This window comes from Lepidochelys kempii, chromosome 1 (assembly GCF_965140285.1).
Source record: "Lepidochelys kempii isolate rLepKem1 chromosome 1, rLepKem1.hap1, whole genome shotgun sequence".
Lineage (NCBI taxonomy): Eukaryota > Metazoa > Chordata > Testudines > Cheloniidae > Lepidochelys > Lepidochelys kempii.
The window spans coordinates 305,627,956-305,647,881 of NC_136380.1; the positions used below are offsets into that span (position 1 = coordinate 305,627,956).

At 41.7% G+C, this 19,926-nt stretch overlaps 1 protein-coding gene across 1 annotated transcript in view; it reads left to right on the forward strand.

Moving 5' to 3' along the window:
• Positions 1 to 19,926, forward strand: part of TES (testin LIM domain protein) — a 41,942-nt gene that overhangs the window by 16,614 nt on the left and 5,402 nt on the right. Inside the window, exons 2-6 of the mRNA XM_073328141.2 lie at positions 373 to 458; positions 12,410 to 12,662; positions 13,985 to 14,317; positions 17,591 to 17,806; positions 18,327 to 18,485. Of these exons, the coding sequence (XP_073184242.2) occupies positions 373 to 458; positions 12,410 to 12,662; positions 13,985 to 14,317; positions 17,591 to 17,806; positions 18,327 to 18,485 (1,047 nt within the window). The remainder of the gene's footprint in view (positions 1 to 372; positions 459 to 12,409; positions 12,663 to 13,984; positions 14,318 to 17,590; positions 17,807 to 18,326; positions 18,486 to 19,926) is intronic.

Here is a 19,926-nt window from a genome sequence, read left to right on the forward strand (position 1 = left end):
AGCAATAACCTGCATTATCCTAGTTATGTTGTATTCTTTTAGTCCTGACCTCTGACTGAAGTTAATGCATATAAATGTCTTGAGGGAGTTCTTGACTAGCTTATATCCTTCATTTGAACATATGTACAATTTCAATGTTTTCTGTATTTACCTTTCAAAACTAGATGAATAGCTTTTATGATTCTGTTCTTGGTTCAATCACTAAAATGTCATCCTCCATAAGTTGTCATTTGATTATTCAAACTTTTGTTTTTTGACACTTAAGACCTCGATCATAAAAGGTAAGGGAAAAATGGAAACTGAGATGCAAAATATAATCTCTTGAAAAATAATTTTAAGTTTCATAAAAGCTTTCACTTTACTTTTAAACAGATGGGGTTAGGTCATGAACAAGGATTTGGTGCACCATGCTTAAAATGCAAGGATAAATGTGAAGGATTTGAACTACACTTCTGGAGGTGAGTACAAGTGTGACTTGGCTAAAATGTAAGGCTTGATCCTAAAAACACTCATGCACATACTTAACTTCTGGGGTACAGTAACTCCCCACTTAACAGCGTTAAGCGACAGGACGTTTCGATCTTACCTCCCTGCGCAATTACAGAACATGCTTAATTTAAAGTTGTGCAATGCTTCGCTATAATGTTGTTTGGCTACCTGCTTTGTCCACAGCTGGCAGCCCCCTTCCCCATCAGCTCCCCTATGCCCCCCCACCACACCGCCTGCCAGCAGACACTGTGGATCGGTGCCTTCCTCCTCCTCCTCCCCCCACCTCCTGCCCATGGCAATCAGCTGGCTTGCAGCGTTCGGGGGGGGGGGGGGGAGGAGCGAAGACACAGCATGCAGAGTAAAGGGGGTGGAGGGGAGGGAAGAAGAGGCAGGTTAAGGGTGGGGGCTTGGGGGAAGGGGTGGAGTGGGCAGGCCTAGGGTTGAGCCCCCCGAACTTGGTGCTTGCAGAGTAGGGGAAGCTGCCACTGCACAACCCGCTTCTCCTAGCCTACGGCACCTTCAGCCTCCTTGCCTGCCTCATTGTCCTCAGTGCCAGTGGGCAGTGCCTGTGTGGGGTAAGGCAGGGGCACCTCTCAACTATAGTATTGTACGGCAAAAAAAGTTTCCCTGGAACCTAACTCCCCCATTTATATTAATTCTTATGGGAAATTGGATTAGCTTAATATTGTTTCACTTAGTCGCATTTTTCAGGAACATAACTACAAGGTTAAGGGAGGAGTTACTGTATAAGTAATGCTGTTGTCTTCAATGAGACTACTCACATGCTTCATTGTTAAAGCATATGCTCAAGTGTTTACAGGATTAGGGCCACAATTTGGCAGGTACTTGAGCTGCACCTAGTAGAGCTGTGCAAATAGGTTTTTTGGGGGGGGAGGGGGGAGAACCCTGCTGGCTATTCTTTAAAACCAAATAATTGTTCATTTTTAATTTTTTTAAAAAAGCCACACACACAAATTAAATTTTGAAATGAAAGCCTTTTTGAATGGAAAAACCAGAACTCAGTTGGAACAATTTTTGGTAAAGTCAGCACAAACTCGCCAAAAATTCAGGTCAAGCAAAACATTTTAACTGGGTGTAGCGAAGTCGAGACTCACTGGTGCGGCACCTCCTGCTGGTTGTCTTGGGAATTAGCTCTCCAGCATACAGAGCGCCTCCTCCTGGCCAGTGTCTCACCTGCCGCTGGCCCCGTGTCCCTCCAAGACGCTGGTGCCCTTTACCTTGGGATGCTGCCCCCAGCAGTAACCCACAATCTGGGTCTCCCCTCCCAGGGGAACCCCCAACCCTCTATCCCCACCTTGCCTCAGTGGCTACTGCTAGTCATCATCTAGCCCCCGCTCATTGGGGCACACTACAGTCTGTGAACCACTCATCCCTAGCAAGTGGGGTTTGGACCTGCTGCCTTTTCCTGCAGCCCAGTACCTCTCTTTAGGCCTTGAACAAGGCCTGGAGCTCCCCAGCTCCTCTTGCCTTTCCCTAGTACTTCTCTACCTCTGGTACCCTGCTCCCAGGCAGCTAGATCCTTCTCTTTCCATCACTAGAGAGAGACTCACTTAGCTCCTCGCTCACAGCCCTTTTGTAGGGCCAGCTGTGGCCTGATTGGGGCATGGCCCCAGTTATGGCAGCTCCCCAAGTCAGCCTAGCTTTTCTTCTCTAGGAGTGGGGTAACTGCCCCACTGCACTGGGGAAGAAAGAATTTTGGATGAAAAAAATTCACTCCGCTCTAGTGCCTAGCTTCAAGTACTTGAGTTGTCTTCAACATGGATTATTGAATTACTTTTGTGTTTAAAAGTTAGGTGCATACTTAAGAATCTTGCTGAATCAAGGCAATAAATAGGAACTCCATTCCTCTATTTTATACAATGAGAGATATGGGGGGAAAAACACTTTGTTTTGATAACAAAATGTGTTGTGCCCCTGCTTCCAACAAAATACATAAGCATTTGTCTGAGCTGTAGTTAAAATGATTTTAATTTACGTTGAAATTGAGTTAATGTTTGTGGAGTCTTATACAATTGCTAACTTGACTCTTGCTATATTAAAGTAATTTATTTGAAATATTGCTTGAACTCGGATGGTATGCTGTTCCTGAATCCAAAATTGGCTATGACCTCTATCTTCTGTGTAATAAACAGATAGTGGCTCGTTAGTGCTTTATGAGGCTTTGCATAGAATTAGTATTCTGTAAGGTTGTGAGTGGGTTTTTTTGTTTGTTTTGTTTGTTTTTTTACTGAGCAGGAGAACTTTCACTTCTCCCATATTGTCATTTCCACCATCCACGCCCACCCACCAGAGTCTGGGTTCTACTAAAGCCTGACTACACTTCAATTTTACTGATATAACATTGTCAGCTAGGAATGTGGGTTTTTCTTAACTGAAATAGTTATACTGTAAAAGCTCTAGTTTGGACACAGAATACCAGTCTCGCATCAATATAGTTTAGTCTACTTCTTGAACTGAAATAAGCTATACTAGTATAAGCACTTTTATACTATATAACTGTATCACGCTGGGTTGGGTGTGCAACTCTGACTATACCACTATAGTTAAAGCAGCAAAACTCTCTAGGGCAGACACATTCACTCTCTTTTTAGACATTCTGCTGCATCAGAGAGTAAACTCAATCTGTTGGATTCTGGATCCACACTAGGGTTTTACCAGTATAACTATTTCAGTGTATTGCCCCTAACTACTGATCCATCCTTCTCTTGAATGGTCTTAAAAGTGAAGCAAGTAGTCTGTAAAGTGAACCATGCTGTATAAATGGGTACTGAAGAAAAGAAAATAAAGTCCAGATTTTGCTGATAAAGGAAATGCAGAACTATGAGTATGTGCTGCAGCAGTTCATCAGTCAGGAGGAGGTAACACACCTGAAAATGGATTCAGTTGATCATACTAGTTTGAAATAAAAATGCTCATATTTTAAATAGGATGTAATCACAAATGGACAAAACCTTAAGCTGATCAGCTTTTTCATTTATGTTAACTAGTAAATTCAAGGTTCTCTATTCACTGGGACAAGAGAATGTGGGTAACAGGTGTGGCGAGGATTGCAGTCTGAGTTGCTGTTAAGGTTGGGAGGCTTAAACGAGATCTCTAAACCCAACCATTCTGTTTTATTCTGCTTGGATGTTTTTAACATCTGTCTGCTCTACTGTCTGATTACATTCTGCATGAAACCAGTGTAGCACTACCCTCTACTGGATGGAATTGAATCTGCTCTCCCAGTGTTTCAGTTTTAATTGGTTTCAGAGTAGCAGCCGTATTAGTCTGGATCCGCAAAAAGAAAAGGAGGACTTGTGGCACGTTTGAGACTAACCAATTTATTTGAGCATAAGCTTTTGTGAGCTACAACTCACTTCATCGGATGCATTCAGTGGCTTCCCTTCATTTCTTGTACAAGGGTTCCCAAACTTTTTGCTATGTAACCCCATTTTAATTAATTCCTCCCAGGACCCCAGACACCATGGAGGACACCATTTTTAAAAAGAGCAAAATGGCATCCCTCCACACATGACCTTGAATGCCTATACTGTGAGGTCATGCCACATGGTTGATGTCATATTGCTCTACAAAATGGTGACACAGTGTCACCTTGTATGTGTGGTGTGTGCAAGGTCACGCTGTGTGGAGGATGCCATTATGTAGAGCAAAATGGTATTCTCCATGCATCGTGACCTCGCGTGCACCATACATAAGAGGTCACGCTGTGAAGAGTAAAATGGTATCATCCACACACTAGGGATTGCAGCGACCCCCAACTGCTGATGGTACAACCAGTTTGAAAACCCCTGCTGTAGTGTCAGGCCTGAAAACAATATAACACGCTTGAAAGAGCTGCTGGGGATTCTCCTTATGTTTTTGTGAAAGACCTCATAGGCTTTTTCTGGAGAACAAGATTGAGAGTTGTATGGCTAGCTGGTGGCAGGTCATTTCCCTTCTTTGGAACAGACCAGGTTTGGAAACTATAAGCCTCTTTCTATTCAAAGCACAGGATGGCTTGGAAGACAGAGGTGAAAGGATCTGTCATAAATAGGGCCACATGTATGGTGTAATTATGAAGTCATGTAACTACAGGTTATTTTCGAATTGCTACAGAACTATTTGAAAGTCTAAGCTTTTAAAAAAAAAAACTGTCTAGGCTTCAAGGTCATAAACTATGTGTAAGTCAATGTCTACAATGTAGTGGTGTCTGCAAATAACCCACAACAATACTGAGTGGCAGGGATGCACCCACTTCTTCTCGGTGGGGTATTAATACTGTAGTCTTAAGACTTCACAATTGTCCACAACACTTATTTTTCTCTGAGCAGTTTAGCATTATCAGGCTAATTGTTTGGGGTTTGTTTTGTTTTTGTTGTGGCATTTCTGAACCACTATCACCATCAGGGTTTTTCTTTTTAAGAGATCTATTAAAAACCATAAGTAAAATAAAGACTTAAAAACTGTTAAAATAAGGCAGCATGGAATCTACTGTTCAAATTAAAGTATCAGGTGAATTGATGATAGACTTATTCCTGCAGGGTTTTGCCACTACTGGAAGTCAAGGAAACTGTTGAAATGCAGACTTCTATAAACTTGGCAAAACCTCCCTGTAAGGGGGGGAAAAAAACTTTATACACTGACCAGCATTGTCTAATATTAATCTTCTACAGCACTGCTTCTCAACCAGGGGTGTGGGGTCATGAACATGTTTCAGGAGGTCTGCCAAGGCTTGGGCTTCAGCCTCAGGTGGGCAGATTTGGGGAGGAAGCACTATCTCAACCCCCAGCTCACCCCAGGAGGCCACCCAGCCTGTCTGGGTTGGGGAGGGGTGCAACCAAAAATTTCAAAATTACTGCAGAAGAAAGATCTCCCCCCTGCTATCAGAAGGGATTGCCTTACAGCCATTGACTCCACGAGCAGGCAGCAACTAGCCAAGGAGACACACCACTGCTCTGTCCTGCTACATCAGCATTTCAGGGAGCAGGGCCAAATGGAAGGCAGAAATCGGGAGGGAGGAGGGCATTTGGCCTCACGTGCCCCACCCCCATGTATTGCCTCTGGTTGGGGGTCTGCAGGTTTGTCTATTTATGTTTTTGGAGTCCCTGGGTAAAAAAAGTTGAGAACCACTGTCTTAGGGCTTGTCTGCACTGGCAATTTACAGCGCTGCAACTTTCTTGCTCAGGGGTGTGAGTTCCCCACCCCCCGAGTGCAGCAAGCTTCAGTGCTGTAAAGCACTGGTGTAGACAGGGCAGCAGCACTGGTAGCTACGCCCCTCACAGAGGTGTTTTTTTCTCTCCCAGCGCTCTGCTGCAACTACACAAGCCATGTTAAGGTGCTGCCGCGGCTTGCCAGTATAGACTAGCCTTTACAGTATGATTACATACGCTCTCATCTAGTGGGAAAGTAAGACTGGAGTCCTGTAACGTAACCTATTACAAGTAGCGGGGAATGTTCTGACTTGCCCTTTGAAATGCAGTCTGAGAATTCACAATGCTGTGTGACTACCAAAAGATGCTAATAGCCTGCCACATTCACAAAAACACTATTTGGGACCAGTACTTTCCTCAAAATCATGTAACCCTTCAGCACCTGGGTGGAAAATATGGTGGCTTAAGCCACATTTCATATCTTTCCTCATTCTGGGGCCAAAAGGCAGGTCCTTAGGCGCATCTTGCAGCAGCACTGAGGATGTTTTAAATTGCACTGCTCCAAGGGGCTATACCAGTAGAAGGGGGACTTTAGGATTTCCTTCAAGACCTTTTCCGCTCTGCTTATTCAGAACACCTCATCCAGTTCTAGGAGAACATTTCATCTTGTTTTCTGGTAACTCAGGTTACTTAATTAGGCATGTAACAGCTCTATGTCCACATTGGACGGGTCCAGACGTGGGGCTTGCATATAAGGTGATGCCATAATACCAAATCATGTGTCACACTGTACCATTTATGTATACTTTTCCTAGCTACGAACATCTATTCTTGAATCTAAGTGGTTTGGACACTGGGCAGATTGTGTGATGATTGCTTATGTCCTTGCCTTATCTACTTTCAAGCGTATCAGTTCAGGGTGTTCTCATTTATCTCAACTAGCCTGAAAACACTATCTCTGGCACACAGCCGGTCACACCCTTGTTTACGGTCTAACCTTGCACTCAAGTTTATTCATTCCCAGCAAGATCTACACCTACAGGGGGAAGAGGTGTGGAGTACCTGTATTTCCTTTATACTGAAGGCCAGGACCCTGAGATTTAGGGCTGTTAAACCAAACCTGTGCTAGTGAGAGGAAGGGGAGGGCATGCTACAGAACTCTTTTCCCTTTGCTCAACATATTTATTGCTCCGATGTAGTACAGTGGATATGGAACTCTTCTTGGGCAGCTGAATCTGCCAGCTTTGTTTGCTCTGTGCCAGGAGCCAGCACAAAATGGATGTGGTAAAGACCAGGATATGTCCCAGAGTTGTATAAATAGGTTGGCTGTCTCAACTTCTTCAATCCCCACTTTCCCTCCACCTCATCCTAACACACACATCCAGGCAGGGGGAAGGTGAGGGCAGAGGCGCTGAACCTGACCTTCATGAACTTTTAATTTGTTCTGAGTTAATAAACCCATCCCCTGAGAATAGAAGGGAAGGGAAACCACTTTCCACAACCTGTAGATCTGGTGGGAAGTATAGGAAAGAAGCTGATTTTCATTCCCCACGCCTCCACCCCCAAACATACACACTGTAAGTGCTGCTGCCAGCTCAAGAATCAGAATCATAGGGTTGGAAGAGACCTCAGGAGGTCATCTAGGCCAACCCATGCTCAAGGCAGGACCAACCCCAACTATATCACCCCAGCCAGGGCTTGTCAAGCCGGACCTTAAAAACCTCTAAGGATGGACATTCCAGTGCTTCACCACCCTCCTAGTGAAACAGTGTTTCCTAATATCCAACCTAGACCTCCCCCTCTGCAACGTGAGACCATTGCTTCTTGTTCTGTCATCTGCCACCACTGAGAACAGCCTAGCTCCATCCTCTTTGGAACCCCCCTTCAAATAGTTGAAGGCTGCTATCAAATCCCCCCTCACTCTTCTTCTGCAGACTAAATAAGCCCAGTTCCCTCAGCCTTTTCTCATAAGTAATGTACAACAGCACCCTAATGATTTTCATTGCCCTCCACTGGATTCTCTCCCATTTGTCTACATCCTTTCTGTAATGGGAAGCCTAAAACTGGGCACAATACTCCAGATGTGGCCTCACCCATGCCGAATAGAGGGGAATAATCCCTTCTCTCACTCTGCTGGCAATGCTTCTCCTAATGCAGCCCAATATGCCGTTAGCCTTCTTGGCAACAAGGGCACACTGTTGACTCACATCCAGCTTCTCGTCCACTGTAATCCCCAGGTCCTTTTCTGAAGAACTGCAGCTTAGTCAGTTGGTCCCCAGCCTGTAGCTGTGCGTAGGATTCTTCCCTTCTAAGTGCAGGACTCTGCACTTTTCCTTGTTGAACCTCATCAGATTTCTTTTGGCCCAATTCTCCAATTTGTCTAGGTCACTCTGAACCCGGTCCCTACCCTCCAGAGTATCTACCTCTCTCCGCCAGCTTAGTGTCATCTGCAAACTTGCTGAGGGTACAATCCATCCCATCATCCAGATCATTAATTAAGATGTTGAACAAAACCAGCCCCAGGACCAACCCCTGGGGCACTCTGCTTGATATCAGCTGCCAAGTAGACATTGAGCCCTTGTCACTACCCGTTGAGCCCAATGATCTAGCCGGCTTTCTATCCACCTTATAGTCCATTCATCCAATCCATACTTTAACTTGTCAGCAAGAATACTGTGGAAGACCATATCAAAGCTTTGCTAAAGTCAAGGTATATCACGTCCACTGCTTTCCCCATATCCACAGAGCCAGTTATCTCATCATAGGAGGCAATCAGGTTGGTCAGGCATGACTTGCCATTGGTGAATCCATGTTGACTGTTCCTGATCATTTTCCTCTCCTCCAAGTACTTCAAAATGGATTCTTTGAGGACCTGCTCCATGATTTTTCCAGGGACTGAGGTGAGTCTGTAGTTCCCAGATTCTCCTTCTTCCCTTTTTTAAAGATGGGTGCTATATTTGCCTTTTTCCAGTCATCCAGGACCTCCCCCGATCACCACAAGTTTTCAAAAATAATGGCCAGCGGCTCTGCAACAGGGTGGATTTGATTTAAATTTTGATTTTTAAATCATGATTTAAATCACTAGTCATGAAGATTCGATTTAATCATGGATTTCTACATAAATGCATTCTTGTTGGTTGTTATAACCTTAATACATATTCTTCACAACTCAGATGTAGGTTTCATTTTTAGAAGGTACACACTATATGTTTTTAAAGTGATCTATTTTGAAAACTTTTCAGATTAGTTAGCTAAATCAGAAAATGAATTGTTTGGTTATTACATTTACCAAAGGTAATTGAAGTAGATATTTTTGAAGTCATTGGGAGGTGAACTATATCCAACTATCTCCAATTCAATAGGTTAATCATTAATATTTGGAAGATTTTCTTGCCATGCTGTATTAGGAGGAGAATATCACCAGACAGACGTTTAAATTGTTTTATTTAACTAAAACAACAACGTTGTATATTCTGGATTTTTTTCTTCAACAGCAAACATAATATTTTAACAAAACAAGCATTTGACTTTAGTTAAACATTCAAGATTTTTAAAATCCGGTTTCTTTTTGTTAAAATTTTTTAACTAAAATAGTTTAAATTTTTTTTTATAAAAATAAAAATTAAATCAACTGTCGGCCAGGTCAACATGAGAAACTTAAAATATTGGCTTCTACAGCTAACTCAGTCGTCTTCACCTTCAGTTTCCTGTTTTGTTCATAATCTGAAAAAGGAAAAACAAGCTTTCCTGCTTTTTACAGGTCCCAAATGATTTCTCAATTTGGAATGAATTATTCGAAAGGAAGAAAATATTCTTTCTACACCAGCGGAAGAAGCTACTGCTATTAAAAGTGAGATTATCACTTCAACAGTCTCTGAATCCAAGTGCTTACGTGACTTCCACTAGTTCACTGGTGTGACTTTCTTTAAAACATCAGCAAACGTATATTTCTTGAGTGGTTCACACTTAGCTCTGAAGTTTATTATAGTTGGCATTATGGAGGGATGATTGATGGATATCCATGTCAGAGCCAACTCCTCTTCTTCAGCAGTTAAGGTTTGACCCTGGAACCGAGTATTGAGAATATTTGCAAGAAATGAGCTGGAGATAGTGTTTGTTCCATTTGTTTTTTTTTAATACTTGTAATTTAAACTCTGTCATTGCATATTTCTCTTTTTAAGCTCTCACTCAGTTCCTTCCCAGTTTCAACAGCATCAGCAATAAAACAGCTGTTTCCCTGCATTTTGTTCAAGGCTACAGAAATAGTCTTCAGGGTATTCGGCATGTGCTCAACATTTCTCTTAAGCCCAATGTTGAGAACTTTGGCTGTGACAGTACCATCTCTTTTTTTCACAATTTTGTTCAGACTATCATCAGATTAGGCCAGTTCTTGGTATAGTGCTCAAAACAGTCCAATCATGAGTTCCATCACACATCTTGTGGGAGCATTAGCTTGGTTCCTCCCACTTTTTTCAGAGCAGCTGCTGCAAAGTGGTTGTTATGGAAGTATTTTGCAATTTCAATAACATTCACCTTTACAGAAACTCCTCACTTAGTCATCCCGGTTAATGCTGTTTTGTTATTATGGTGCCGATCAGTTAGGGAACATGCTCGTTTAAAGTTGCACAGTGCTCCCTTATAACGTTGTTTGGCAGCCCCCTGCTTTGTCCACCGCTTGCAGAGAGAGCAGCCTGTTGGAGCTAGCTGATAGGTGGGCTGCCAATCCACCCTGGTTCCTAGCTAGCTATCAGCTCCCCTAAGTTCCCTGTGCAGCAGCCACTCAGCAGGATATCCATTGCCTGGCAGGTCAGCTGTCCCTCCCCCCACTGCCCTGTGCTGCTCCTGCCCTCTGCCTTGGAGCTGCTCCTGGGAGCTTCCCGCTTGCTGTGCAGGGCGGGAGGGGGAAGAGGGATGCTAATGTCAGGGTGTCGTCCTCTCCCTGCTCCTGTCCACCACTCCTGTCCCCCCATCTCCACAGAGCAGGGGTGGGGGGGACACAAAGGGCTCTGGACTGAAGGAGCTTGATAGCAGCAGCTGCTGTCTCAACTTGCTGATCTACTTAAAAAGGCAGTGTACTTAGAGTGGGGTCAGCGTACTTAAAGGGGCAATGCGAGAGTCTCTCTCACACACTCTCTCTCACATACACACACACACACACACACACACACACTCACACACTCTTTTGTCTGGCGAAAAAAATTTCCCTGAAACCTAACCCCCCCACACACACATTTACATTAATTCTTATGGGGAGATTGGATTTGCTTAACATCGTTTCGCTTAAAGTAGCATTTTCAGGAAGATAACTACAATGTGAAGTGAGGAGTTACTGTATTTCTGAAACACTGAAGTCTTTGGCTAGGAAGTACAGCAAATGAGCACTGCAATCGCATGTTGTTAGCTTGGGACTCTCTTCTAAATTTCTTCTCATCTTGGATACATTTGCAGCTTTGTCTGTGACCAAGCTGCGTACTAGACATTTGAAATTTTTTTCAGTTTGTTATAGTTTTTACTGCTGCTACTTATAAGTATTCTGCTGTGTGTGCATTTCCTGATGTATCAATTCTTTCTGTAAGAAAGACATTCCCTTCTTCTCCTGTCACACCAGCACACACAACAGGATCATTGTAGACATTGCTCCACCCATCAAGACTCAGGTTAACAATTTCACCCTCCAGGCCTTTTGCACACTGCTCAATTTCTCTTTCATACACTTTATCCAGCAATTTGCCTGCAACATCTGCTCTGTTGGGTGGACTGTATCCTGGTCTTAATGACTGAATCATGTTAATCAAGTGTGGGTTCTCAATCATACAGAAAGAGTTCGTTGCATAAACAAACTAGGCAATTTTTTCATCAATTACCTCTTTCTGTAATCTGCTGGTTCTTATCACAAATTTATCTATGGTTGTTTCTGGATGATGAAGATTTTTCTTTTTCTTTTTGCTACAGGTGATATACTGTGCTATGTGACATACATGATGTGACTGAAACACTATCATTGGCAGATAACTCTGAAACTGTAGAAAATGATGGTGATCTTGAAGGTGGATAGTCTTCAAAATCCTATATGGCAGGGATTGGCAACCTTTGGCACGCAGCCTGCCAGGGTAAGCCCCCTGGAGGGCCGGGCTGGTTTGTTTAGAGACGCCCAGTGGGAGCCGCAGGTTCAGCTGATCGCAGCTCCCTCTGGGCGTCCCTAAACCTCTGACTGCCAGAAGCTGTGACTGGATGACAGGGGAGGGATCACTCGATAAATTGCCCCGTTTCGTTCGTTCCCTCTGAAGCATCTGGCACTGGCCACGGTCAGAAGACAGGATGCTGGGCTAGATGGACCATTGGTCTAATCCAGTATGTCGATTCTTATGTTCTTTTCTTGTGGTAGCCACTTCAGATATAGATTTTGCATTTGTCCTCTTGAGTGAATATTGCAATATCTGACCTTGTTTTAAACCACTGTGGGTATGTGCAATAAAAGGGAAGTGTCAAAACTGGTAGAGAAATTACCACTTGAGGTTTATAAAGATAGGGTCTTTTAAGGGCAAAGAAGATTACTACAGGAATGATGGAAAACCTCTTTAATTTCAGAAGGGTCACCTAGTTTCTGCTCTATTCCTTTTTTAAAAACACAAAATTATTATAGGGATAGATCTACATTTTTGGAAGGCAGCAGATGTGCTTTCTTAGTGGTTCACTTTGATGCATGTAACTAATGTGAGATTCGGCCTGCAGTTAGGGTGCTAACTGCCTATATTCCTCCAAAATTATAGAAAAATATGTCGAAACTGCAAATGTGGCCAGGAAGAACATGATGTCCTCACAAGCAACGAGGAAGATCGTAAAGTGGGGAAGCTCTTTGAAGACACAAAATACACAACCCTTATTGCAAAGCTGAAAACTGATGGAATTCCCATGTATAAACGCAACGTAATGATACTGACTAATCCAGTGTCTGCCAAGAAGAATATATCCATCAATACTGTGACATATGAATGGGCTCCTCCTGTTCAGAATCAGACACTGGTAAGAAATGCAGAACTTACTTTCTGCTTAGTGATAACATTTAACTGGGGTGTGGGGCTTTTGGGTTTGTTTGTTTTTTGTTTTTTTTTCTATTTTGGTGGTTGAAGGGGAGGCAGAGGGAATCCACAATAAGGGTCAGCATTTGTGGATCTTGTATAGGATCAAGTCCTTGTTTTTGATTTGATTGTATTTCTGATCCTTGTTTCATAGCTTTTAAAATTACCAGTTGCTTCAAAACCTGATTCTCTCCTCCTTTTTTCCCCCTCCACCTCTCAAATAAAAGTGTGCTGGTATTCAGCCTGTGGCCCTGATGTCTTCATATGGATTTCAGTAGGTTATAGTTTACTGCACGCTGTCTGTCTGTCTGTTTGAGGTTTTTACTTTGGAAGTGGTGGGGAAGAGGCCATGTTCTTATCTAATAGTTAGGATTAAACATTGCATTAGGCATATGCCTTTAGTAATGGCACTAAGAGAATTTACAAATGCCCAAATCTGTCCTTTCTAGAAGGACTGAATGAAATGGGATGTACTGTTTAAAAAAAAATACAATTTATGTCATTGTTTAAAGTAAGGGGAAGCACTCAATGCTGCACGTTTCTGTTACTGTATATGGTAAGAACAAGCTCAGTGTTGACCTCTAAAAGAAAAGCTTCTTTTAGTTTGTTAGCAGCTCAACCAGATGAGACACTTAGATAGCCTTCTGGGGATTTTTATTTTACTTTTTAACTTGAATTGTTGACTTTATGTACTGGAGTGCAATGTGATCCATAGCTGGAGATGCTCTCTTTGTGGCCTGCTTCTAACTATGATAGGATGCAGTATCTTTTTTTAGTGACTTTCTTAAAACTACATATGCTAAATCCTTCAGTACTTAACATTCATTTATCGATTTGTATTTTTAGTTTTGTACTTGCTTTCCTGAAACTATCTTCCTCTTTGCCACAATTATTTGTAATTGGTTCTGTGCCCTGGGCAAGCTGCCCAATGCTTTTTGGTTCAGTTTCTCCATCTGTAAAATACTTTGAAAACATTGTCAACATGTATGTAGAGTGCTATATAAATATTAAGCATTGTTGGATATTATTTACAGGAGTAAATACTATTTTTTTAACGTAGTTATAGGCTTGGAATCAAGCATGTCTTTCATGTTGGGCAGAAGTCAGTTAATCTACTGCATTCATCTAGATCTACTAAAATTTGGAAGCTTAATGTTTATATAGAAGATTTTGCTAGTGATTAATTCAACTGTTGTTGGTTTTAGCCACTTGTTTAAAAAGCTAGATTCCATAATTGGCATCTGATATCTAATTCTTCCGGTTTAGGCTAGACAGTATATGCAGATGCTTCCAAAAGAGAAACAGCCTGTGGCTGGCTCAGAAGGTGCTCAGTACAGGAAGAAACAGTTGGCTAAGCAGCTGCCTGCTCATGATCAGGATCCTTCGAAATGCCATGAGTTATCTCCTAATGAGGTGAAGCAGATGGAACAGTTTGTGAAGAAATACAAGAATGAGGCACTTGGTGTGGGAGATGTCAAGTTCCCTAGTGAGGTGGAAGCTAAAGCTACTGACAAGAATAATGCTAATGGTGACAGAAGCACCTCAGCACCTGTAGGAGCAATGGAGGACAAGTCATCAGGTCAAAAAGGATCCCAGTATGTAAGTATAAAGATAGCAGCAGGCAATATCAAAGGCTACAAGTAGACAGCTGTCAGATACCATGCAAACTACAATTTTAACCTACTGAGCTTGTACATTGAATGTATTTGAAATACATGACTCTTGGCAGTATTAAAAAAAAAAGTATACAGCAAATACCTCTAAGCTTCCTAACTATGTAGACTATCCTACCTTATTCTCATAAGTAATATAACAGTGTGATTCTTAATGAAGTGATCATGGATGAGAATAGTGTTCTTTCTTTATGCTATAAACTAATCCCCTAAGGGGAAGGAATGCTCTTAGTAGTCTGTTCGTGCGTGCTCTCTCTCTCTTGCTGGGAAGGGAAGATTTTCTGAGGTAACTTAACTTGCTGATTTTTACCTAAAACTAAAGAAGAGCAAAAGATTATATATTCCTAATAAAGTAAGTTTCCTCACCAGACGGTGAAATTCATTGATATTTTGACTAGTCAAATTTTCATGTTGAGAACTACACTTTCTTTCTCTAGCATGGTCTTCAGTTCTATGCAGTGTTGAAGGAAAGCCATTAATTCCCAGTATTGGGGAGTAAATTTTTATTGTCTCAAGAAGGATCTGAATAAGATCTTAGTTGACAGTTCCACAAAAATGAAGCAAATAAGTACTACCTCTTGTGTTCCTTTATATTCTTATACAAGTATGTTTTAACCATACTTGCTTTGTTAGGATTAGAGATTACAAACTCTAGCTGTGTATATCTCGGATACCTGTGTATAAGCAATGCAGTTTAACTGGGGGTTAGACTGAACCACAGGTGACTTGTTACCAGAATTTAGGACTTATTCTATGATTCTATGATTCTATGATTGCCCCTCCTAGCCTTGCTATTGGGGTTCAAAGAGCAGATAGTGAAATTACTGGAATTCATATTATTCACATGAGCTATTTACAAGGAACTGCTACAACTGAATGAGTGTTTTTAGTAACTTTGGAATATCTCAGGAAAAAAAACATGGAATAATGCATGGATTGTATGGGGTTGTGTGGGGGAGGAATCTAACTTTAGAGTTCATTCTTTGTAAGTGTATCATAGGAGTTATTCCTAACATAGGGCTAGATTCTGTAGCATTTTGTCTAGTATATTCAAAGCTTTTAAACTAAGTGTGGACTGATGCAGTTAAGGAACTCTATCTGACCACCTCTGCAATTCTTATTCAACTGCTGCAGCAAACTAGATATTGGAAACTACTTTTTGAAATAAATAACAAGACTCCCATTGCAAGAAGGGCTGCTACTACCACATGTTAAAATAACATGCCCATGTGTAGCAAAACCCCTATTAACAGGCCATGGTGAAATTAAGCTATAATACAACAAGATGTGTCATGCAGTCAGAACCACCTTCTTGTGATACTGCAGCATCAATATCTTTCCTGTTACAAAATAAACTAATATTTTCTTAGAAGCACCCCCTTGTGCAAAGTGTGATGATAAACTGCTCTGGATTACACTGGATCAAGGGAAACGTAGCTCACAACCCCCTGTGGAGGAGCATTTACAGAAAATTCCCTGTTGCCAGTTCTCTCCCATTTAAATCTCCTAGGAGTGTGTAACCTAAAGCACCTCAGTGTAGCATGATTTGCCCAGGTAAGAAGGGGGCAAATAGGGACATTGTGGCCCATATACATTTGTGTGTTTCCAAACTGAATTTAAAAGGGGGTGGTTGGGACTCTCCCAATGCAGGTAAAAAATTGGTTTTATCAAGGTATCAGGGCACACTCAAATACATATTCATTAAAATGAACTTTTTGTTTTGCTATAAATAAGAAGCCTTGTAGAGCAGGGAGATTGGATAGTCAGGGTTCAGTGAGTCAAACTTTATCTATCTGGTGGAGGGAAAAAAAATCTTGTGTGAATAATACCCCTCTTTTTCCCACAAGGCTAGTGGGTTGCAGGGGAGATGGAGTACATGGAGGTCCTACTCTGGCTCACACTGAAACTAACTGGAGCCAGTGGGAAGTTTTCCTATGGGAACAGAAGCAGGCCTGAAGTAAGGATATGAGCCAAAAGAATATTTATTACTTCTAGTACTTACCCCTTCAGCAGTTTCACTGCCCCATTTTTTATTTATTTATTTAGGTTATTTGGACTCTCCCTTTTATGTACACTTCCTGGAAATATTTTATTTGAAAGGAGCAAAAAGCAGAATAGAATATTTTATTGACTTCAGTTGTGTGGGGGGGGGAAAAATGAAAGGAGCCAATCAGAATAGAGGGATCATAGTAGCTAGTCAGTGGAGAGTTTCATATTCACAGTATAGCTATTGGAGAGAGGAAAAGAGGCACACAATGAAATAAAACCAATCAGTGCAGGAAGTGCGTAAGTGATAAATAAACTGTATAGCATACACCATCTCTACACTCCAACTGGCGGACAAAACCACTTCAGTATAAATATAAATATTAGTAAAACAATATGCCTAGACTTCTTGGAACCTATTTGTAGTATGATTGTGTTTATACTTTTCTTTTCCTTCCCCCTGCCCAAAGATAGATAATTGGACAACAGCCATGCGTGGCTCAGAAGCAGGGGAGTGTAGGCTTAACACAAAGATTTTTGAAATAGGAACAGTATGTGCCTTCTGTTTAGCAGATACAGCCACTATTTTATAATCTTTTCAATACTAAAAAGTATATGACCTTATTCTTATTTCATGTGATCCAATTTTACTCCAGCAACTATTGGTTTCACTAGTTATTCCTCATTCTCATGAAGAGTTGGTCCACAGAATACTGGATTAGCTAATAGGATAATGGTCACTCATCTCTTGGGTGCTGTTCTTGACTCTGCACAGATTCATAGATTTCAAGGCCAGAAGGAACCACTGTGCTCATTTAGTCTAACCTCCTATATGATACAGCCCATAGAACTCCTGTAGTAACATGTACTAATTTACTTTCATACTGTTCCATGAACCATGTGAAATTTTCTGGTGGTCTCAGTTCAGTTCCAGTGGATAAATATACACATTGCAAAAACCACCATCCAATTAATCAGCATTGGTGCTATGCTGGCATAGCACTGATCTTCTTGTATTATTGCTTAATTAAACCTATTATTTGATCTGGGATAAAACTTACTAACGTTGACCTTGGGAGTAATTCCACCTCCTTAATTTTAAGCTAGGAAGTTAGGATTTATTGAAATACAAATTGTGGAGTTTTTTTTATAGATATTTTATATATCCTCATTTTATATCTAACTTGACTTAATTTGGATGGCTTCATTATAGTCCTGCTACCGCTGCAAATTAAACATGAAAGAAGGTGATCCAGCTGTTTATGCTGAGCGTGCTGGATATGACAAACTGTGGCACCCCGCTTGCTTTGTGTGCTGCACCTGTAATGAACTTCTGGTGGACATGATCTACTTCTGGAAGAATGGAAACCTATATTGTGGAAGACACTACTGTGACAGTGAGAAACCCCGATGTGCTGGATGTGATGAGGTAGGCAAAGCCCCCAGCCCCCCCCCGTACATATTTAGAATATAGGTGTTTTACTGCGAACCAGTCTTTCCTTCTGAAAGTAACTGAATATTAACAAAACAGTCCTATACAAAGGGATGAGTGATACATTTTAATCATCAATTAAATGAGAGCTGACTTATGTGGAATATAATGCAGTTAGCTAGGTCTTGTTTGTCTTTCTTGCTGAGGACGCTAGGTGGAGTGCCTTGCTAAATTACACAAATATCTTAATGCAAAATGCAGAGAGCAGACATATTAATGCCATTGGAATCTACTGCATTAACAGAGTCAGAGGGTATCTGAAACAAAGCCAAGCAAATGTAACTTTAAATGTGCATGGAATGTACATTTAAATGTGCATGAACAATCTGGATTCAGAAACAGTGTAATCAAATGTCCAATTTTTGGAAACCTGGCAACATGCCTTGTTAGTGGTATAAAGTTTCCTAGACAGAAATACTGTTCAAATCATACATTTGTGGTGTTTTTTCCCCCATAGCTGATATTCAGCAATGAATATACCCAGGCAGAGGGTCAAAACTGGCACCTGAAACACTTTTGCTGCTTTGATTGTGACTGCATCTTGGCTGGGGAAATCTATGTCATGGTAAATGACAAGCCTGTCTGCAAACCATGCTACGTGAAGAACCATGCTGTGGTAAGATACTTGAAGTTATCTTGATTTGTAGAAATGAGAGTGACAACTTTTGATGGTACAGTATACAATCACATTCTCATCCATATTATCTAAGGTATGAATTGTTTCAATTTGGGTCAAAGTCCATCAGTTGTCTTCTACTTTCTCTTGATACCGAAATAATTTTCTAATTCGTGTATATATAGAAGCTGTTTAAAAGAATGCAATCTGTTAACCAACTAGGCAACTTACAGAGCATTTAGTATGTAAACTTGGACTAAGACTACCTAGAAACTGAAAGATCTGAAAATGGGTTAATGATGATTTTGTGTGTGAGGTAATATCTTTTACTGGACCAGCTTCTTTTGGTGAGAGACAAAAGCTTTCAAGCTTACAAAGAGCTCTTCTTCAGGTCTGGGAAATGTATTTAGCTTTGACACCTAGTACATTTCCCAGATCTGAAGAAGAGTCCTTTGTAAGCTCAGAAGCTTGTGTCTCTCTCGCCAACAGAAGTTGGTCCAGTAAAACATATTATCTCCCCCACCTTGTCTCTCTAATATCCTAGGACCAACACCGCTACAACAACACTGTATACAATAATGACGACTTGTGTAACTTACCAGGCTAGCAGGATGGTTTTAAGATATAGGAGACATTAAGTCATTTTGCTAACATAAACCACAGCTACCGCCATTTTCACACTGTCAGTTTCATCACCACACCATCAGTGGTTTTTATATCTCAGATGTCACCACTACCTTTCAAGTATTACTAATTACTCACAAAGTAATAGTGCAGATTATCATAAAGTAGGAAGTGAGTGTGGTCTGGTGGGAAGAACAAGAGAGTTGGGATTTTGACTCCCACTTTCTAATTCTGTCAGTATCTGTAATGTTGCATGTTAGTTAACCTCTGTGTAGCCATCTATTAAATGACTAGAACATCTGTTGTAGGTATTTTGATGATTGATGAAATCCACACAGGAAAAGCTATAAGCATTAATAATGCTTTTCATTCATGTTTTCTTCTTGGCTTTTTTTTCCAGGGGTGAAAGTAAGATAAATTACTTACTGGTATGGGGGCCCGGCCTTGGGGGGAAGGGGCGGGACTGGGGGGGGGTCAGCCTCCCCCAGCCAGCCCTTCCATGCTGCCTGGCCTACACCGTCTGGGGCTCCAGTGGCAATTTTAAAGGGCCCAGGGCTCTGGCTGCCGCCATGGTAGCAGTAGCCCTTTTAAATCACCAGGCCCTGGGGCAGATGCTCCTTTTGCCCCCCAACCCCTTTGGCGGCCCTGGGGGCGGGGGGCAGTGACACAGCGCTTAAACATTGGCTGTGTATGGGCCGGTACCGGTGGACACTTCTTACCGGCCCATATCGGCCTACTTAGGTCTGCTATAGACCTAGTCCTGCAATCACTGAAGTGAATAACAGTTTCTATTGAGGGCAAGAACAGCTCCTAAATT